Genomic DNA, 20,463 nt, shown 5'->3' on the forward strand with positions numbered 1-20,463 from the left:
GTAATTTCAGAGATAGCTTCACCTCTTCACGCTTTGCAAAAGAAAGAGGTCACTTTCAGATGGACCCAGAGAGAGATTTCAGCTTTCAGTCTCCTAAAGGAAAAGTTGACTTCAGATCCCGTGATTGTTTTACCAGATCTTAGGAAGTACTGCTAATGCAAGATGGACAGGTAGTAGCTTATGAAAGCACAATTTTGCAAGGGCCAGAGAAAACTATGCAAATCTACAAGAAAGAGCTTTTGCTCGTGATTCATGCGCTTTCTAGTTGGAAGCACTACCTCTTAGGTGCTGATTTTGTTGTCAAGACAGATCATCAGACCTTGCGGTACTTCTTGACACAATCAAAGCTATCTGAAAAGCATATGCGATGGGCAAACATTCTTTCTATGTTCCACCTCTAGATTATGCATGTGGAAGGCAAGAAGAATGTTGTGACTGATGCGTTACCAAGAAAGCCACAAATTTCAGCTATATCAATTCCTTATCATCATGAGCTTGATGACATGAAGGAACAACATGCTTCAGACGAAGATTTTGCAAGGATCTTTGAATAGTTGCAAGATAGGCAACGCCATGAGCACTACCTCCTCAAGGATGGTTTTATGATGATGCAGGGCAGACTATGCGTCACCAGGCCATTGCGACATAAGGTTATGGTAGAAAGCCATGTCCCACCGTATGCAGGGCATCGTGGTATAGATGCGACAAAGAAAGCGGTCGAGACATTGTTTTACTGGCCTACTTTCAGGAGAGATGTGGATGCCTTTGTGCGAGCATGCGTGATTTTCCAAAAGGTCAAGTTTGACAAGCAAAAGGCACCACGGTTATTACAACCACTGCCGATTCCAGTAAGCCATGGGAAAGCATTACTATGGATTTTGTCTTTGATCTTCCAAGAACGCCGACAGGGAATGATGGTATATGGACCATTATTTGCAGGTTCAACAAGCAGGCCCATTTTATTCCTGTCAAGAAGAAAAGAAGATCTGACCCGATGGCACGGTTGTTCATATATAATGTGTTTAAGTACCATGGTATGCCGCAGTCGATTGTCAGTGATCGCGATCTTCGCATGACAAGTTTGTTTTGGAGAGAATTGATTGAAAACATGGGAACCACGCTCAAATTTTCCTCCTCATTTCATCTACAAACTGATGGACAGTCACAAGAGCTAACTCTACTGTCTTGGATCTGTTGAAGTGTTATGTGTCAGATAATATGGGCAAGTAGAAACAGTATTTGCCTATGCTTGAGTATGCGTACAACAATACGGTGCATTCGTCCACAAGCAAGCCACCTTTTGAGATTGTTGAAGGTGGCAAAAAGGTTCCTCCCATTTTGCATAGGAGAAGATCTTTCAGGCAGATCGATATGTTGAGAACATAGATGACATGTATAAGAAGATTAAGCTTGCATTGGAGAAGACTCGGGCAAAGCAGAAAAGGGCTGTTGATCGTCACCGTCGTGAATTACTATTTTCACTTGGTGACTGGATACTTTTACGGTTTGAAAAGGCAAGGTTAAAGAAGATTAAGGGCAAGGAAAAGTTGTTTCCGAAGCTCACGATGCGTTACTATGGGCCTTTTCAGGTCCTTGATAAGATCAGCGATGTTGCTTATAGGCTGAAATTGCCTAACACTTGGAAGATTCATAATGCGTTTCACGTGTGTCTTCCAAGACCCTTTGTGGGTGATGTGCCAGAAGATATGCCACAGGAGGATTAGCCAGAAGTCGATGAACTTGATGAGATCTTGGTACCTTAGCAAATTTTGGCACATAAAGAAATAAAAGTTAAGGGACACGTTGCAAGACGCTATTTGGTGAAGTTCAAGAACTATCCACCTATGGATACAAAGTGGATGGAAGAGCATGAGCTGTCAGTCTCACCAAATGTATTGCAGCTTTACCTTGAGGCCTTTGGGTTACAGCCTAGGTGCGGCAGCTCGAGGACTTGCTACGAATGCGACCGGCTCGCGAAACAGACAGGGAAATACCCTAAACCCTAAACATGGAAATACAGCTTGCTGTGCATTTTGCAGGTTTAGGGTTTCCGCTCTAAACGGTCCCTAATACCCCAGGAGGTCCGAGGGCATGAGAGGACCGTTGTGCGGGGCGAATTTTCAGGGCAGAAAACAGAGAATTCAGCGTGCTGCAGATTCTCGTCAGGTTTTGTATAGTGTCTGTAGGGCCGGGAAAGTCACTTATTGCGTGGGGATACTGTCTGTGAAGCCTCCTAGTACACTTATGCTACCGAAAGGGGGCCAGAACAGGTCATTTTAAGCCCGGATTATGCGAGACAGCTCGTAGGAAATCGCAAGTTTTATTCCCTCTTTGAATACAATAAAGAAATACCGAACAAGCGCCCGTCTTTGGGGCCAATGGGTGTCCACGACTGCTTGGTAGCGCTCTAGCTTCCAAGCAGTGTGTGTTTGAAGTGTCGATTCTCGTTGCAAGTTTTTATTTGCAAAGTTTCTCTGCGTCCTAAAGTCTAAAGTAAAGTTTCGGGTGAAACCCAAAGTCTACCGCCCTACGAGCCGGTTCCACTGGAGCTAGCACATCATATGTACACACGGATTCAGTGCAATAGAAGTGTAGATTGCTTAATAAGTGTTAAAAAGGTATAATGCTCACTTCTATGATTGACAAAAATGACAAAAGTATGACGGTTTCAATAAATCATTTATATCTATGTTTCATGACCTTTTCTGCGGACACATGTGATGATAAAAGGATGCTAGTCACACTAAATCATCCGTGACATGTATATCTAGCATGCAATCGAGGAGGTTTGCGATTTCGAGAGGGGGGTATGTCACGAGGCTATGATAATCACTGACTTTAGTTCTTGGTTTCCTTCCCTTGATTTTTATTTCATTTTTGGGACCCTCTTTTTGAAGTCACAAATGGCCAGACATTGTATGGCCAATGGCCGAGAATTTCACTCGCAGCAATGAAGGCCACACCGCCACAAGATGGTTGGACAGATCGGCACTGAAATCCAAGTAGTAAAAGGGTGGCTAGGCTCAATTAAATTCATTTACGCCCGTTGCCAAGACTTCAGAACTTGGTGGGTGTACTAGGAATTTAAACCAAAAGGGCAAAATGGACACTTGGCACCTTCAGAGCAAATCTGCAAGGCACCTCAGCTGCAAGGTGTAACAAACTTGGACACTCCAAGTCAAGATTCTACCACGACACGACAAGAATTCACTTCAAAACAGTTCACAGTTCACAATTGATTCGACACGGCCCGGCGGAGTTCTGTGCTTAGAGATATTGGCCCCAAAGACCGGCGCCCCTTTCGGTATTTCTTCTTTTATTAATCTACAACTCAAAGTACAAGGGAGTGGGAGGGTCTCACTCTCAGACTCTGCGTCCAGATGCTCTGAGTTGTGAGTGCCCAACCCACCTATTATTGATTACAAGGGATGCCCATAAGCAGAGCCTAATAGCTGTCTTTTAAAAACTTGTAAAATAAAGCAATTTTATCCAAAAAGCTTCTTAACAAATTGCGTAGAATCAGCCTGCTTTTACCTCACAAATTCAGCACAAAAAGCAGAATTCCGTATGCTCAGCCACGTAAGCAAGTCAGCGGAATCTGCGCCACAAATCACGCCGCATTTCCGAGAATCCGTACCAACCTGTCGACGCATTTGGTGGGGGTTCCGTATAACATGCCACGTGTCATTGTCCGCGGATTTTCCGGGACTGCCAGCCGGGGGGTGTGAGTGTGCTCTACTGCCCCATGTCCAGGGCCATGCCATGTCACCAGTTTGTGACACAAGGGGGCGACCAAATCGATTTGGGATTATTTGGGGCTGCTTTTCACTTCATTGTGAAGCTACAGTGTGTGTGTGTGTGTGTGTGTGTAGGTTTACAGCTTTAATGGACAACCTGCACGATGATTCGGCTCTCATGCACACTTCTCCCCTTTTGAATACAGAATCGTGATGTGCAGCTCAAGGGCTATTCATTTGTAGGTACAGATGTGGGTTTATGCACGATTGCCAAGACAAGAGCCACTTGCACACGTACAAGATTAGCTAATTGTTAATCCCAAGTAGGTACAGGTTGATTTAGAGAGATTTCTCGCAAAAATCTCGTCTAAATCAAAGGGCAAGTAGCCCTACACGTGGGGAACTCAAGGACTATCTACAGATGCCTTCGGCACACAAAACGGAGCCCAAAACAGAGAATTACGGCTTGCTGTAATTTTTTGTAAGTTAAGGGTTTTGACCCTTTCTGATGCCTAAAGGTGCCAGGAGCTTCAGGGAAGCTAGGGAACTGCTAAACAGGTGTTCTAGAGACGAAAAACAGAGAGTTCAGCGTGCTTTATTTTCTCGCCAGGTTTGTAAAAGTGCTCTACTGCACATGGAAAGTCACCTATTACGTGGGGATTTTGTCTGTGAAGCCTTCTACTATCGTTATGCTGCCAAATATGGGCTAGAGTATGCACTTTTCAGCCCAATAGAACTGGGACAGCTCGTAGCTGTTTACAGGTTTTCTCCAAGTTTAATTGAGATAACAGATACCGAAAGGGGCGCCACTCTCTAGGGCCTATAGGGTGTCGCTGTCTACTTGGGAACACTCTAGCTACCAAGTCGTGGATTGTTTAAAGTGGTGAATTCCAATCACAAATTTACTCGTGAAGTTAATTTGTGTCATAATGTACAGCTAAAGTTAAACAGAATATACAATACGGTGAAAGCCAAAGTTTACCACCCTTTAGTAAGCCTACAGGCCGGTTTCACTGAGGCTTTGATAAACAAGTCTTTTTTATTAACCATCATGAATGATTCATTGGCACTCCATTGGGGCATGAACTCCCCTCACAACGGTTTGAACTCCGGTCCATAGCAGTGACTTTCGAAATTTCAGCATACGAAAGGATTTCTTTCTCCTACCAACAGACAGATAGTCTACATCCTCTCAGTAAAATAACACTCCGGACGGAGGAGAACGGTAGCGCTCTCTCTTGCCCGTACTTGCGCTTGTAAAAAGACTTTTCCCCACTTAATAAAGATTGTGTTTAGGAGGGGGACCAGCCTATCTTTTTGGTCCCCAATGTCATGTTGATTTGTCTCTCTTTATGCACATAATTGAAGTGGCAGTGGACGCGGGTGCTTTTTTAGCTAAATGTTGTTGGAAGCAGTTGAATTTTTGAGGGCGCCATTGCCAACTTTTTGTATCAGTTTCTTTTCCGCCTAGTTTCTTTATAAGTGAGGCCTAGGGGGACACTTTGTCAGATCAGTGCACGGTCCCACATTTGCAGAATTACTCCCCAGCAATTGTACTCTTATGACTTATCAATATAAAACAGAGTACCATTTGGGGGGCAGTGCATCTCAGTAGAGAACTCCGCCCTACAGTGTCTTGTCTGCGGTGTTTGTCAAGTAAAAGTTCTGTGGTACGTCTATTGTGGATTCACTACCTCGCCAGTGGCTGGCAGGATATGAGGCAATAATGAGGTGATCCAATCTCTTCTCAGCTTGCAACCACGCTTTCTACAGTTTGAGTCAGAGGGTAGAGCTCACCCAGCTTTACTGTTCATTGCTCCTTAATCAATTGTTGCCCTGCAGCATAGCTGTTCCCTTATGCAGCCGCTGACAATCATGCCACTCTATACGCCTGGTGTGACTGTGTGCTGCTCAATGGGCTTATGCAAGCTGTGAACACCTGGCCATGCTCAACCATATCAGCAATGGCTGGTGGTCACATCAGACAAGCACCCATAGACCTCCTTGGAGAAGGATGGATGTAGGGCTGACAACAGGCATCACAACCCAAAAATTTGGCACCGTCTGCTGCACCCTAATCTTAAAACAACATAGTTTTCACAGCCAACGCCTACACCGTAGCCCTCTATACTTTGCTCACCCGACAGCTATAGTCTTGATAGTTTCATCTCTGAATTCATGAAGAACAGAAAGTGCTTTATTGACACAAATATTTCAAACCCTGTCATTTCGTGCTTTAGCCTTACAAAGGTATTTCAGATTCTCTTATGCTGCATTTACATTATTGAGAAGGATAGATAATTAAAATTCAGACCTGTGTACCTCCTCGTAGTAACTCCCTTGCAAAGGGTAAAATTCCAAGCACAACATCTGACCCGGCATTGTCCACAAAAATCACAACCTGCATTTGAAAAGCATTAAGTCTTCAGTAGCACTATGCTCCTTGAAAAAGTAACATGCACGAGTATCCTTTTAGAGAGAGAGAGAGAGAGAGAGAGAGAGAGATGAAGTGAAATGATATATTAATGCCTACAAAAGACCAAAATGACCTATGAGACCAACAAGTTACAAACTGGTGACTCTAATACCAAGTCTGTGTGCTGAGAGAAAGACTTAACATCCTAAACAAAATGTTCTAGTGAAAGTGAAAGTGAGAGAAATACTAGGGACTCTCTAGTCAATACAAAGCTATAAAATAATGAGGGATGCAAGAAACTTAAGCTACTAAGAGGGGGATAATCCTCCAGCTCAGAGCAAATCCAGCATCAGTCGGTGTCGGATCTCCTCGATGTCCTCCATCGTCAAAAACCTGACTAGGCATCGTGCGTGACACGCCAAAATAATATGAATCCTCTTCTATAATCTCCGTCTATGCTGGGATGCCCTCCTCTGTAATCGTGAACGCATAGATCTCCCTAAGTCCATCGCACGGTCAATCAGTGTGCCTCTAGTGGAGATGTGATCCGAACTCTGCTGCAGAACCTGCCTTTCTAGCTGTCTAGTGGTAATGGCTGGCATGAAATAGTCCAAAAACCTGCTGTTGAGTCTGTCTCTCCAGTCGCCTCAACAAGCAATCTCTATGTCTCCTCAACTCAAGCAAGAACAAACCCAAGCATCTCTGATCCTGGTATTTCATAACTCTTAAAAGTGGTCCAAAACCCTCCCTGAATAAGCAATGGAATCGCCCGCGAATCCCATAGTATGCGAAGCAATGACATATGTAGTGCAGCTCTCTCTTTGGCTCCCTATGGCATACACGACATATACCCTGGCCTCAGCCAGAACAACTCTATATCTGCCACTCTCAATCTCAAGCTAGTGTGAGGATGTGTATATGGCCAATAGCACACCGCACCTCATATGATAAATGTGTATCCATATAGTTGGGCTTGACTACAAAGCCATCTGTCGTGAGTTGAAAAAATGTTTCTGTAAAAAGCCATCTTCGTGGCCAGCTCCTAAGTAGGCTCTTTTCAAGTCCTCCTGGTGTCCATCTGAATCAAATCCTGGCGGATAAGTGTCACAGTGAGAGAGGGGGCCTCCAAAGAGTACTGGAGGGGAGGCAATCTGTCCGTGCCAAAACCGTGCATTTGGAACCAAGAAGTCATCTGTCCATACCAGCAGGCCGTGTCTCTGTGTAAGGCCGACTGCCAGGAAGACTCAAGAGCAAGCCGAACATATCTGTTTCTGGGAAGGTCCCACAAGCTATGTATGGAAGAGACTGATCTAGTAAGTGCCTCAATCACCACCGGAGCGGCAGCTAACTCTACTCTAATAATCTCATGAGGTATTGACGCCATGGCTCTAATCATCCAGGAAATCATAGATACGAAGGGCCTCTCCATACCTTTCCATCCATTAGTGTCACCAAAGTAGTTTGGATCGAGGTTCCTGAAACTGAACTTGCAAACACATCCTCTAAAATCTGCCCAAGGCTTTTCACACACACACACACACACACAGTTGATTCCTAATCGTGTTTTTGAAGAGTGACAAGAAACCCAAGAAAGAAGGTCTTGTCCAGTCCCCTTGTTTCGCTTTTCACTCATTGAGAGCCGACCGTGCTCTTAGTGGTCGGCCAATCGACATGAGGTGGGAAAAAGCAAAATGTCACAAAAGTGACTGCCCTTTCGCCGAAAGGCACAATACTCTTTGGTCTAGAGCGGTTGTTCCAAAGTTAAAACTTTAAACACACTAAGAAAGGGGTGCGCCCGTGGGAAAGAGAGGAGCTCGGGTAAGAGAAGATCCTTCTCTAACACAGATTGCAAGCTAAAGAAAGAACCTCAAGAACCCCAAGAACCCAAGTTCCTCGTGAACTTAAGAACCCAAGACCTCAGTGTATGGTCATCACCCGAAGCAGAATGGATACTTCGCCTAGAGGTGATGAGCATGGAAGTGGCGAAGAAGAATTTTCCCCACCAGGAGGTTTTTCCGACCCTCCCCCTTCCCCCTCTACGCCAAGGATTGCACCAAATCCTAAGGAGGCTTTGGTCAAGACGATGATGGACATGATGTTACAACAAGAAGCGCAACGCGCAGCCTTCGAGCGCGAGCGCGAAGAAAGAAAGGCAATCTTGCATTGCGAGCGCGAAGAAAGAAAAGCAAAATTGTATCGTGAGCGCGAAGAAAGAAAAGCAAAAAGAAAGGCAGACTTGGAGCGTGAGTACGAGCAAGCGCGCTTGGTGGCCGAAGAGAAAAGGGTAGCCTTGGAGCGTGAGCGTGAGCAAGCGCGCTTGGCTGCCAAAGAAAGAAAGGCAACTATTGAGCTTGAGTGAGAGCAAGCAAAAGAAGCCCAACGAGTAGCGGCTGAAGACAGACGAGCGGCCTTGGAGTTAGAGCATGAAGCGCAGAGAGACCAACGCATATAAGAGTTGGTCCTACAAGTACTCACCTCGAAACCCGGGCCGGCCAAAGATGTTGGTGGTTCAGCAAGTGGCGCAAGCCGAGATTCGGACTCGAACCACCCCGTCACCGAGAAGTTGACGTTCAATGAGTATGACGGTAAGATGGATGCTACTATTATTCATTCTTGGTTGCATCAATTTAATGCTTACTTTGCGACAACTAAGAAGATAGGAAATAGCAAGGTTTTAATAGCAGCCATGTACCTTGCCGGTGATGCCATTAATTGGTACCACGCATGGTAAGAGGCACAGTTGGCCGTGCACCTAGAGGCAGTCGACGAAGACGCGCGCCTTTCCTTCAATTAGGCCGACTTCCAAGACAAGCTCAAGGCGCGGTTTATGCCACCCGAGTACCTAGCACGATTGAAGGACGATTGGCGCGGTCTCAAGCAAAATGGTATGCCATTTATGTCTTTCTCTAATCGTGTTTTGCAGCTCGGCACCCAATTACGCAAATCGGATGATGAGCGCAAGGAGGCATTCCTTTATGGATTGAACGAGTATATCAAGTATGATGTCGAGGTACTCGATCCAATCGATCTCAACAAGGCGGTAGCGATTGCTCTCGCACAAGAGATAAAGCACAATAAGGGAAAGCCGAAGGAAAACAAGACTTCTCCAAGTACCACTCAGAATTCTAAGAACCCTCAGAATAGTAAGAATAGTAAGAATGGTAAGAACGGTAACTCTTCTAGCCAATCTTCCAATAGTCTCTCGAAAAAGAACACTCAAAATGAATCTAAGGGTAAAGCTAACACACCTTCTAAACCTAAGCTAATCCCATATGATCATAGGAGGATACATCACAGCAGAAGAACAAGTCATTTATTCTAAGGAAGGTCGATGTTATCATTGTCACGTCAAGGGTCCTATAAAGAAAACATGTCCTAAGATTGAATCTAACGAATCTAAAGAACCCACAGAACCCACATCCTTTGTTAATGCCATAAATAAGAACACTCGTGTGTCCCAAGTTTCTCATGATCCTGTCATTGGATGAGTCTCTCATGAAGTGTTATGGTCATGTGAATGGTCAACACATGGTGGTCTTGTTTGATTCTGGTAGTATGCATGATGTGATTAGTCCCTCTTGTCGAAAGAGACCCCTTGGAGGTTCGCAAGAAATCTCCTTTCGAGGTGTCAGGCTTCGCTCCTGATATGGACTCTCATTACAGGAGAATGCCTTGGTGTGTTGTTCACTGTTCAACAAGCATCCTTCTGCAGAAAATTTGTAGTGTCTTCTCTTTCACGATGTGATATGCTTCTTGGCATTCGATGGTTTCGTGAGCATAACCCTCTCATTGATTGGGCAGCCAATACTTTCACTTTCAATGCCAAAAGTGACTCTCCCATTGTCATCCGTAGGAAGTTGTTCATTCTTCATCTCTCATTTCTAATGTGCAGGCGAAGATTGAAAAGAATCAGGAGAAGGAGACTCTCTCAGTCTTCTCTTCCCCAAAGCACGACACACATGATTTGCAGGATAAAGATGTGATTGTTTACAAGGATGATGGTTTAGTTGATGCTTTTTCTAGTGAAGCTAACCTCATTGCACATTTGAACAATCACGAAGAACCAATCTTGGCCCTCGAGTCAAGATCCAAAGAACCCCCACAAGAAGTATTTGGTGCGCATGATTAGTCAGTACGCATTGTTCGAGTGTTTTGTTCGTGACGGTTTCTTGTATTTTCGTTATCGTCTTTACGTGTTTCCTTTTCATAGGCATGCCGTAGATGTACAATGCACCTCATTCACTCATGAATGAGCACGAATGTATGCAGATTACTCATGAAAAGATGAAATGTTAGCATTCAAGGAACTCACATTCCATCTCTCTTTCTTGGCATGACACAGTATCCGAAAGAGCACAAGAAGGATTGAGTATCAAGCATGGGCATTTTTATTGTGATTTGCCACAGTTGATAGATTTAGATCAGAAAGTCAAGATTCGACCCCATTGTTTTCGTGTGTTTGGTGAACAATTTGGCACTCCGTCACTTGTTTCATCTCAATTGCATGCACAGTCATTTATCTCAATTGTATGCACAGTCATTTAAGAAGACTAGTATTTTTCCAGTCACTTTACATGGAATGGGTATGTTCATGTTTTTGTGTTGGAAGTGGTTTCACGAATTTTCCTCCTCGGAGATTCTTGAAGAAGGTGGACCTACGTCCATAGACGCAGTTGGACCATTGAAGCAGCCTCAGATGACTGTGTTGCTTTCAGCGTGGCTCAAAGAAGCAAGCGTTGCAGACCTTTATGAAGTTCAAGTATTGCACGACCCACGGAGCAGAGTGGGCCGGCGAAGAGTCCTTTCCAAGATTCCTGACACTGTTGGCGATCTCCCTCGACGCCATACAGTGCAGTGCTAGTACCTCACTTTAAAAAGGAGGGGATGTCAGGTGCACATCTAACCCTATGTGTACGTAGACAAGCTACTTCATCTCTAGGGTTCAGTCAGCTTAAGAAGTGTTCTGGCATCTTTGTGAGTTTGCTCGCAGGCCGTGCATGTCCAGACACTTAGAGTAGATGCATATCCTCTTGTTGCACACAACATGACCATCAACATTACCATCAGATTCCATCAAGTACAGTGCACAGAACCTGATTTCCCTATTTTAGCCATTTTTCACTTATTATTAATAAGCGACTTTGTTGGGAAACTGGGTAGGGCAATTTGGCCAGGTCAGTATATAAGAAATGTTGGCGCTAGTACTTTGTGGCAGAAGAGGCAGCAGGTACCAAGTGTCTAGTAGTGCACCTTCTCTGCAAGACCCCCGGCGGAACAACCTAGCGTTTTCAGCCATCAAGAACAGCCTGACGTTTTTAGCATTTGCAGATCAGCCCCATCGTTTTGCAACTTGCAGATCAGCCTAGCGTTTTGCAGATTCACAACAAATTGTCTAGCGTTTTTTGCAGCAACAGCCCTAGCATTTTTGCAGATTGCAAATCACCTAGCGTTTTACAAATTCCCCGCGAAAGAACATCCATGTGCATCAACGTTTTGCAATTTCAGCAGTTAGTATCCGTACCACAACCCCCAAACCTCACAGATCTCACCTTTCCGTAGCAGATCCTCGCCGCACGGTCAGATGAGCCAGAGTTTGCAGATTCAGCCCGCTATTCGCAGATTTCAGCATCTACATTTTTAGCGCGTCATCGTCACGTCATCATCATCGCCGTCGTCGCCGACATAGAGTCAAAATTCAGCAAATACAGGATTTGTAGATTTCAGCCCTTAGCGTTTTCAGTTTTCAGCACGTCTCGTGGTGGTCGTCATCGTCGTCGACATCGTCAGCAAGTCCATTGCATTGTAGAGATTGTGCAATCAATAGTAGACCGCTCTCGCCATAGAGAGTGGGGCCCTTATAGGAGGGTTTGACACATTTTGGTGTCGTATTCTTCTCTCTCTATCTCTCAATCTCAGCACCTTCATGCACAATGTTTTCCCACTTTGTTTGTGATCATTTGCATTCTCTCACTAAAGGAACCAAAGGCTCTCGCTTCCATAAGTAAAAGGAACCCTTGAGCACAATTCGGAGCACTCATCTTGAGCAAAGTTCAACATTCACTTCCGCTGCACCTTACATTGGTATCAGAGCTTTGGCAGTGTTTTGTATCACTCAAGGAAAGGACCACAAGAAAAAAAATTTGTTGCAGTCGCACGTAATCCAAGTCCACTTTGGCGTGTCGATTCCTAATCGTGTTTTTGAAGAGTGACAGGAAACCCAAGAAAGAAGGGCTTGTCCCACCTCCCCTTGTTTCTCTTTTCACTCATTGAGAGCGGACCGTGCACTTAGCCGCCGGCCAATCGACGTGAGGTGGGAAAAAGCAACCTTGGTGTGAGCGCAAACTATCTAGCCTTTTCAGTTTTCAGCGTCGTCGTCGTCGTCGACACCATCGTCATCGTTGACATCATCATCGTCATCGCAGATCCCTATCTTGACAAAGACACCTTCGTCGCCATCATCGCAGATCCCGGACTTGACGACGACACCTTCGTCGTCATCGTCACATTCTCCATCGTCGTCTTCAACATAGTCGTCATCAACACCACAGCATCTAGAAGCATTGTACCATACTTTGTGCAATCTAAAGCAAATACCTCTCTAGCAATAGAGAGAGGGGCCCTTGGAGGAGGGGTTGAAAACCCATTTGGTGTCGTATCTTCTCTCTCTCTCTCTCTCTCCTTAGCACTCTCATTCACTTGCACTCTCAATGTTCACCCACTTTGTTTGGTCATTGCACATTCTCTGATTAAGTCAAGGAAGGCTCTCCCTTCCCGTCAGTAAAAGGAACCTTGAGCACTTACTGTTCACTCATCCTGAGCCATACACCATCATTCACTTCCGATGCACATTACAAAGCATTCGGCACTCACAAGAGATTCTCCAAGTTGTTGATTACGGCAAAGGAATTCGTATCTCAAGATTCAAGCACAAAGATTGGCTTTTGGCAAGCTCTCCACGCTTTCAACACCGTAATTCGGTCATCACGCAAAGCAACCTCGGAGCATTGAAGCTCACACAGCTTCACTTTTGCAACCGGCAATAAAATTATGCGTTTGTAATTGCTCTCGACATCGGAAGTGATCTCTGCAAGGTAGTTCGGCATAGGAACTTGGTTTGGCAAGGCCAATCAGATTCCAAAGCTTGCTTTTTCTCATTGGCAAGCACTCCAAAGATTCGACAAAGCTTCACACAATGTTTTCTTTTACAAGGTACAATTTTTTTCCTATTAACATTACCACTGCACCATGGATTCATACATAAACATGCATCACACTTTTGATTTTGAGCATCCATCGCCCGTAAGGCCTACCATTGCCCCGCAATAGGATACTCTCATGGAGAATACCTAGACGGCAACTAGCACGGGCAGTCAAATAGAATTCCTTCACATTCAGGAATTCAGGACATTGCAATCACGCACGTCTGTCTTAGAAAAGAATTTTGTACACCTGAATGAGAATGTCACTAAAAATTCTGATCTAGTAACGCAATTCATGAACCACTAAGCCAAGGACTGCAAGTGAGTCGCCTAGGACTTTTTCCCAACTCCAAACCTGAAAATTCGATCCGTGGCGTAGCAGAGCAAGGGTCCAAATTCTCACTCACAAAGAGGTGGCTGAGCTGTTAGACAACACGAAACCACCGGTCTTTCAGGGGGAGGATAAAAAACGCAACAAAAATATAGTAAATAGGACGATATTCACCAACTTTATCAGACTCCGGATGGGGTCAAGGCACTACAAATTAGCTTGACACTGGAAGGCAAAGCCTAACTGTCACAAAGTGATGACGTGGCGGACAGCAGAAACCCTAATTTCTGCCAAAAACCCTAAAATTCCTGCAAACCCTAATTTTTGCCAAAAACCCTAAATTCCGGAAATCGCGGAGGCGGATTATTTTTTATTTTTATTTTTTTTAAAAAAAAAATTTTGGAAAATGATGAGCGACGCGAATTTTGCTTTTGCTTTTTTTTATATAAAAAAAAAAGAGAAAAGACTCTCTAAGAGAGAGAGAGAACTGATGCTTTTGATTTTAAAAGCTTTTGGGGCTCTGCTTTTGGGCATCCCTTGTAACCTTTAAATTAGTGGTGAGGGCCTCACTTCTCAGAGCATCTGGACGCAGAGTCTGAGAGTGAAACCCTAACCGCTCTCTTGTACTTTGATGATTGATTAATACAAAAAGAAATACCGAAAGGGGCGCCAGTCTTTGGGGCCAATATCTCTAGGCACGGAACTCCGCCGGGCCAGTGCAAATCTATTGTGATCTGTGAATTGTTTTGAAGTGGTTATTTGGTGCTGTCGCGGTTGATTCTTGACTTGGAGTGTCCAAGTTTGTTACAGTGGTATCAGAGCACGGCCGATTTCTCTTCTACGGGAAATCCGATCCCCGAAATTTTTTTTCCGCGGCACCTATGGCTTCAGGCAATGATCAGTCGACTCCCTCTGCATCTGGAGATGCGGGCTGGGATCACAACGAAGATTCAGACAGAGAGTATGGCCCGCCTCGGCCTACTCAGGCGGAGCAAACAGAGATGAAGCGTCGTCAATTGATTGGCGATGCAACAAAGATGATGCTAAATTTTGCCAAGGACCCGTAGATGGTAAAATATATGAACCAGACCTCTTTGAAAGAGGTACAGATGGAGTGGCAGAGAACCACAACACCACTCCCGAAACCCGCTCTCAAGAAACCTTCTACCTCCAAGAAATATACGGAGAAGGAACTGGAGAACGTGGTTGATGCACGGATTGCTCAGCTTTTCGACGTGCAAAAGAAAGGCAAAAAGCACGGCAAAAAGCAGAAGAAAGGCACTGACTTCCCGGGATATTTGGGTCGTCAGTCGACATTCGACAAAGCAAAGAAACGGAAGAAGCGTGTTCGATTTGAAGGAGTACCCAGTTCTTCTTCTTCTTCTTCTGACAGTTCTTCTAGCTCCTCGGATTAGAGCGAAGAAGACAGAAAAAAAGCAAAAAGCGAAGCAAGACACAAAGCTTCGGAACAGGCAAGAAAAAGGCAAAGAAGGCTACATCTCGCCTAGAGACTGACAGTTCTACTGAGGACTCGTCTACAGACAGCTCAGATTCCGATGACGGAAAGTTTTATGCGAACAAGAAGAATTTTTACAAAGCCAACCAGTATGACTTTCTCGAAGATAACAGCAAGAAAGTCCGAGAGTTTAAGGAAGGTGGCCACTCGATCAAGTTTGATACTTTTCAGGATACTCAGATGCTTCGAAGGCTTTGTCTCTTATACAGCAGTTTGACATCGCTTTCGCGGGAGGACGCTATTCAGAGCACTCCAAGATTCGGAGAGCTGCCTCTTACTCTGAGTAGAATGCTCGTACTTGGTGGTCCACGCTTCTATTAAGCAAGACTGTGCCAGTTACATGGCTGAAATTCTAGAGGCTTTTTATTTCTTCTTGGTTGACTCAAGAGTTTGAGCGAGATATACGAGCTGCTTGGAACCATCTCCGGATGACCAAGAGCGATACAGTGAATTCTTATTGTGAAAGATTCTGGAGCTCTTTTCTACCCGCCTCTTCATTCAAGAAGATCTCGTTCAGAGAACAAATTGAGCGGTTTACCTTGGGTCTACCTACAGAGATCCGAGATCACTGCTTGGAACAGAAGTCAGCTTCTATTCAGGAGTTCATGAGTCATGCGAAGCGGGGCTTTGCCATTCACTCTGGCAGTCTGACCTACCCCACAGATGAGGCCATGACACAACGAGCCAAACAGACTTCTGGGAATGAAAGTAGAATGAAAAAGAGCAACCCAGAGAAAAAAAAAGGATGCACGACCCAAGCTTACTCCTGAGGAGAGAGCTCACTTCATCAGAGAGGGGAAGTGCTTTGGATGCGGGAAACATGGACATATTTCCGCAAAGTGCCCTGATAAGGCACAGAAAGAACAGAATGATAAAGACGACGACAGGTCTGAGAGTTCGAGGGCAGCTGAGGAATGTGGCAGAAAAGGCAGATAGAAAAGCAGAACTGGTACCACATGGCGTGGGACTTGCACCGAATCAAATGAATGAAAGTACAAACTTTGCCGTTTTTTTTTGGGGCAAAGTGAAGGATCAAGAAGCTCTTTTGAAGGAGCCAAGGCCACCTTCTTTTCACTTGGAATTGGCGGCTCGATTTGGAACTGCGCCCGACAGACTGACGCCACTGGCGGAGATAGTTCGACTGGCACCCGGATGGGATGTGCCATTACACCGAGCATTGGCAAACTTCGTTTGCAATGACAGGGGTGTTCAGGGCACGTGAGTGACGTTCTACTCGGGATCCCTTGGTACCACAAGAACTACGCCGTGGTTGACTACCGGGCCGAGAAAGCGACTTTGATAAATGAAGGGCTTAGAGATTGTACTTGATGAACTTCAGTTTTCTTACTCATTCTTTTGGGAGAACTGAACCATGGATAAAAGTTGAATATGTTTTGACCTGAAGAAAAGAACGCCAAGATTTTTTTTTCTCCACGCTCATGCCGATTGCTTTTGAGAGGGCCTGAAGATCATACCATTGATCTGATATCTGGAAGCACACCACCGAATCGGCCACCTTATTGTGTGAGCCGAGTACAGAATGAAAAGATTATGAACTCAGTGAAAGACCTCTTGGAAAAGGGTCTTGTCCAGCTTAGTACTTCACCGTATTGCTCTCCAGTGTTGTTGATTTTGAAGAAAGACAGATCTTGGAGAATGTGCATCGATTATAGCACTCTCAACGAAATCACCATCAAGAACAGATTTCCGATTCCTAGGATCGATGATATACTCGACAGGTTACAGGGATCCTCGTGCTTTAGCAGGATTGACTTGAAGAGTGGATATCATCAGATCAAGATAGCACCAGGAGATGTCTACAAGACAGCTTTTCGGACGACTTTTGGGTTATTTGAGTTTTTGGTGATGCCTTTTGGCTTAACCAATGCTCTTGCGACATTTAACCAGATGATGGACAGGATTTTTCGAGAGTACAGGCTATTTGTTGGCACTTCCTTTGACGACATCATTGTTTTCTCCAAAAATGAGGCAGAACACAGAGATCATCTGCTTCAAGTCTTTCAGGCATTACGAGATCACACGTTAGTGATTAATGCAAAGAAAAGTGAATTTTTCCTACTAGAGATACACTTTTTGGGACACATTGTGTCAGCAGCAGGAGTGCGAATGGACCCGGCCAAGATAGAGACTATCCGTGATTGGCCCGGTTTGAGGAATGTCCATGAAGTTAGAAGCTTCTTGGGACTGTGTTCGTACTACAAGCGGTTCATACGAAAGTTTGCAGAGGTTGCTTTCCCTTTGCATACCTTGACACAGAAAGGAGTACCTTTTTCGTGGGGACCCACAGAGGTGACTGCCTTTCAGACATTGAAAGAGAAATTGACTACGGGACCTATTTTGACTTTGTCGGACTTGCAGAAGTCATTCGAAGTATATTGTGATGCTTGTGGTCGTAGTCTGGGTGCGGTCTTGATGCAAGAAGGCCATGTCATAGCTTACGAGAGCCGTTTGTTCTCTAGGCCAGAGATGACAGCACAGATTTATGAGAAAGAGCTTTTGGCGGTTATCCATGCTCTTACTCAGTGGCGGCATTACCTACTCGGAGCGGATTTTATTGTCTTTACAGACCATCAGAGTTTGCGCTACTTCTTGTCACAGAAGCAGCTTTCGGAAAAGGAGATGCGGTGGGCGAACATCTTGTCACAGTTTCACTTCCAGATTGTCCATGTGCAGGGACAGAAGAATGTGGTGGCAGATGCTTTGTCTCGGAAACCGTTGGTTCTGGCTATTTCCGCGATACATTATAGGAGCTTCGAGGATATGGTCGATCAGTGTGCCACAGATACAGATTTTGCAGATATTTTCACACGGATACGGGATGGGGAGACAGTAGCTGGATACTCCCTTCGGGAAGGCTACTTGATGAAAAAGACTATGTTGTGCGTTACACAGCCGTTGAGGGAAAAGGTTATGACTGATTGCCACTGTCCACCTTTTACGGGTCACCGCAGCATTGCTACCACCATGAAAGGGGTAGAGAGAGATTTCTTTTGGCGGAGACTGATGAAGGATGTGGAAGAGTTTGTGCGCAGTTGCTTGGTATGCTAGAAGGTCAAGTTTGACAGGCATAAGGCACAGGGATTGTTACAGCCTTTACCCATACCCACCCACCCGCCCCTGGGAAAATATTGAAATGGATTTCATTTTTTTTTATCTCCCGAGAATACAGAATGATCACGATGATTTTCCGATTACATGGCACGCCTGAGACGATTGTCTCCGACAGAGACCCCAGATTTATGAGTTTGTTTTGGAAGGCAATTTGGGAGAACATTGGGACGCGGTTGCAGTTCTCGTCATCGTTCCACTTGCAGACTGACGGGCAATTTGAGATTGCCAATTCAGTGATTTTAGATTTATTGAAGTCTTGTATCTCGCATCAGAAGACTCAATGGGAAAAGAACTTACCTTTGGTGGAATTTGCCTACAATAACACGATACACTCTTCGACGGGGAAGACGCCATGAGAGATTGTTGAAACTGCTGCGAAGGTTCCATCCTTCCTGAGCACGAAAGATTAGAAATTTGAAGCGGATGAATATTCGCGAGATTTGGATACGGCTTTTGCCAAGGTTCACGAGACTTTACAGAAGTCTCAAGAACGACAGAAAAAGGCAGCGGATCGCCATCGTCGCGACTGGAAACTGAAGGAGGATGATTGGGTGCTCTTACTTTTGAGAAGGCACGCCTAAGGAAAAAAAAAGGGAAAGGAGAGGCTTTTTCCAAAGCTTAGTATGTGATACTACGGACCTTTCCAGATTACTGACAAGATAAATGATGTCTCCTTCCGATTGGACCTGCCAGATACTTGGAGGATTCATAATGCATTGCATGTGACTCTCTTGAACCCTGTTAAGGGTGATGTGCCTGATGATGGGGAGCCTGATGAGCAACCCGAAGTGGAAGAAAACGAGGAGATCCTTGTTCCTGAACAAATTTTGGCACATAATGATACGAAGAAAGGTAAAGTCCGAAGGCGGTTCTTGGTTAAGTTCAAGAACTTTCCTGCATTTGATGCGAAGTGGATGGAGGAGGAGGACCTAGCAGATACTCCTCGGATTGTGAAACTTTACCTCGATGTTTTGGTTTAGCATAGTCTACTCCAAACGGAACCCAGAAACTCAGCTTGGCCGAAGATCTGGTGCAGTGGGATGCACAAGAGGGGAGTCGCTCCACTCCTTTGTCAACAGATGCCTCAATTTTGATACTAAAGTCACTGATGTCTCTTTGAGCTTCAGGGATACTGAGAGCTGACAGTATTCTGCTGGATGACTTTATGAAATGGAATTCCTGATTATGATACTGATTTGTTCTTGACTTCTTGTGAGTGCAGGAACTGATAGCCGAAATGACTGCAGCATTTTGGTCTGATTGATCTCGAATAGACATGGTTGCAATAGAGGTTAGTCAATCGGACATCGATGAGGTCCCGATTGGACCTAGATGTGATTGCTAGCTACATTGCCGATAAATCATGGTCTAAGATCCGAATGAATGTTGAATGTCATGTGATGTCCTGTGATGTCTGGTGATGTCCTGTGATGTCGTGTGATGTGACTGTCGATTTTGTACATGTGCTAGATGTGTGTTCCTAGTACGTAGGTACTAACAGTCAGTGTCTGCTAAGACGGTTTATGGCTTTTGTGTTTTGTAGGCGTAATCGCGGTCGATTACAATGCTTTCAAGAGGGGGGTATGTCACAAAGTGATGACGTGGCGGACAGCAGAAACCCTAATTTCTGCCAGAAACCCTAAAATTCCTGCAAACCCTAATTTTTGCCAAAAACCCTAAATTCCGGAAATCGCGGAGGCGGATTATTTTTTATTTTTATTTTTTTTTTCAAAAAAATTTTGGAAAATGATGAGCGACGCGAATTTTGCTTTTGCTTTTTTTTATATTAAAAAAAAAGAGAAAAGACTCTCTAAGAGAGAGAGAGAACTGATGCTTTTGATTTTAAAAGCTTTTGGGGCTCTGCTTTTGGGCATCCCTTGTAACCTTTATATTAGTGGTGAGGGCCTCACTTCTCAGAGCATCTGGACGCAGAGTCTGAGAGTGAAACCCTAACCGCTCTCTTGTACTTTGATGATTGATTAATACAAAAAGAAATACCGAAAGGGGCGCCAGTCTTTGGGGCCAATATCTCTAGGCACGGAACTCCGCCGGGCCAGTGCAAATCTATTGTGATCTGTGAATTGTTTTGAAGTGGTTATTTGGTGCTGTCGCGGTTGATTCTTGACTTGGAG

General features: G+C 44.8%; 1 protein-coding gene across 1 annotated transcript in view; it reads right to left on the minus strand.

Annotated features, from left to right (window-relative positions):
- Nucleotides 1-20,463, minus strand: part of LOC147435303 (pantothenate kinase) — a 77,785-nt gene that overhangs the window by 32,889 nt on the left and 24,433 nt on the right. The window contains exon 7 of the mRNA XM_086488383.1: nt 6,052-6,138. Within this exon, the coding sequence (XP_086344509.1) occupies nt 6,052-6,138 (87 nt within the window). The remainder of the gene's footprint in view (nt 1-6,051; nt 6,139-20,463) is intronic.

This window comes from Adiantum capillus-veneris, chromosome 18, assembly GCF_014529385.1.
Source record: "Adiantum capillus-veneris isolate H3 chromosome 18, ASM1452938v2, whole genome shotgun sequence".
Classification (NCBI taxonomy): Eukaryota; Viridiplantae; Streptophyta; class Polypodiopsida; order Polypodiales; family Pteridaceae; genus Adiantum; species Adiantum capillus-veneris.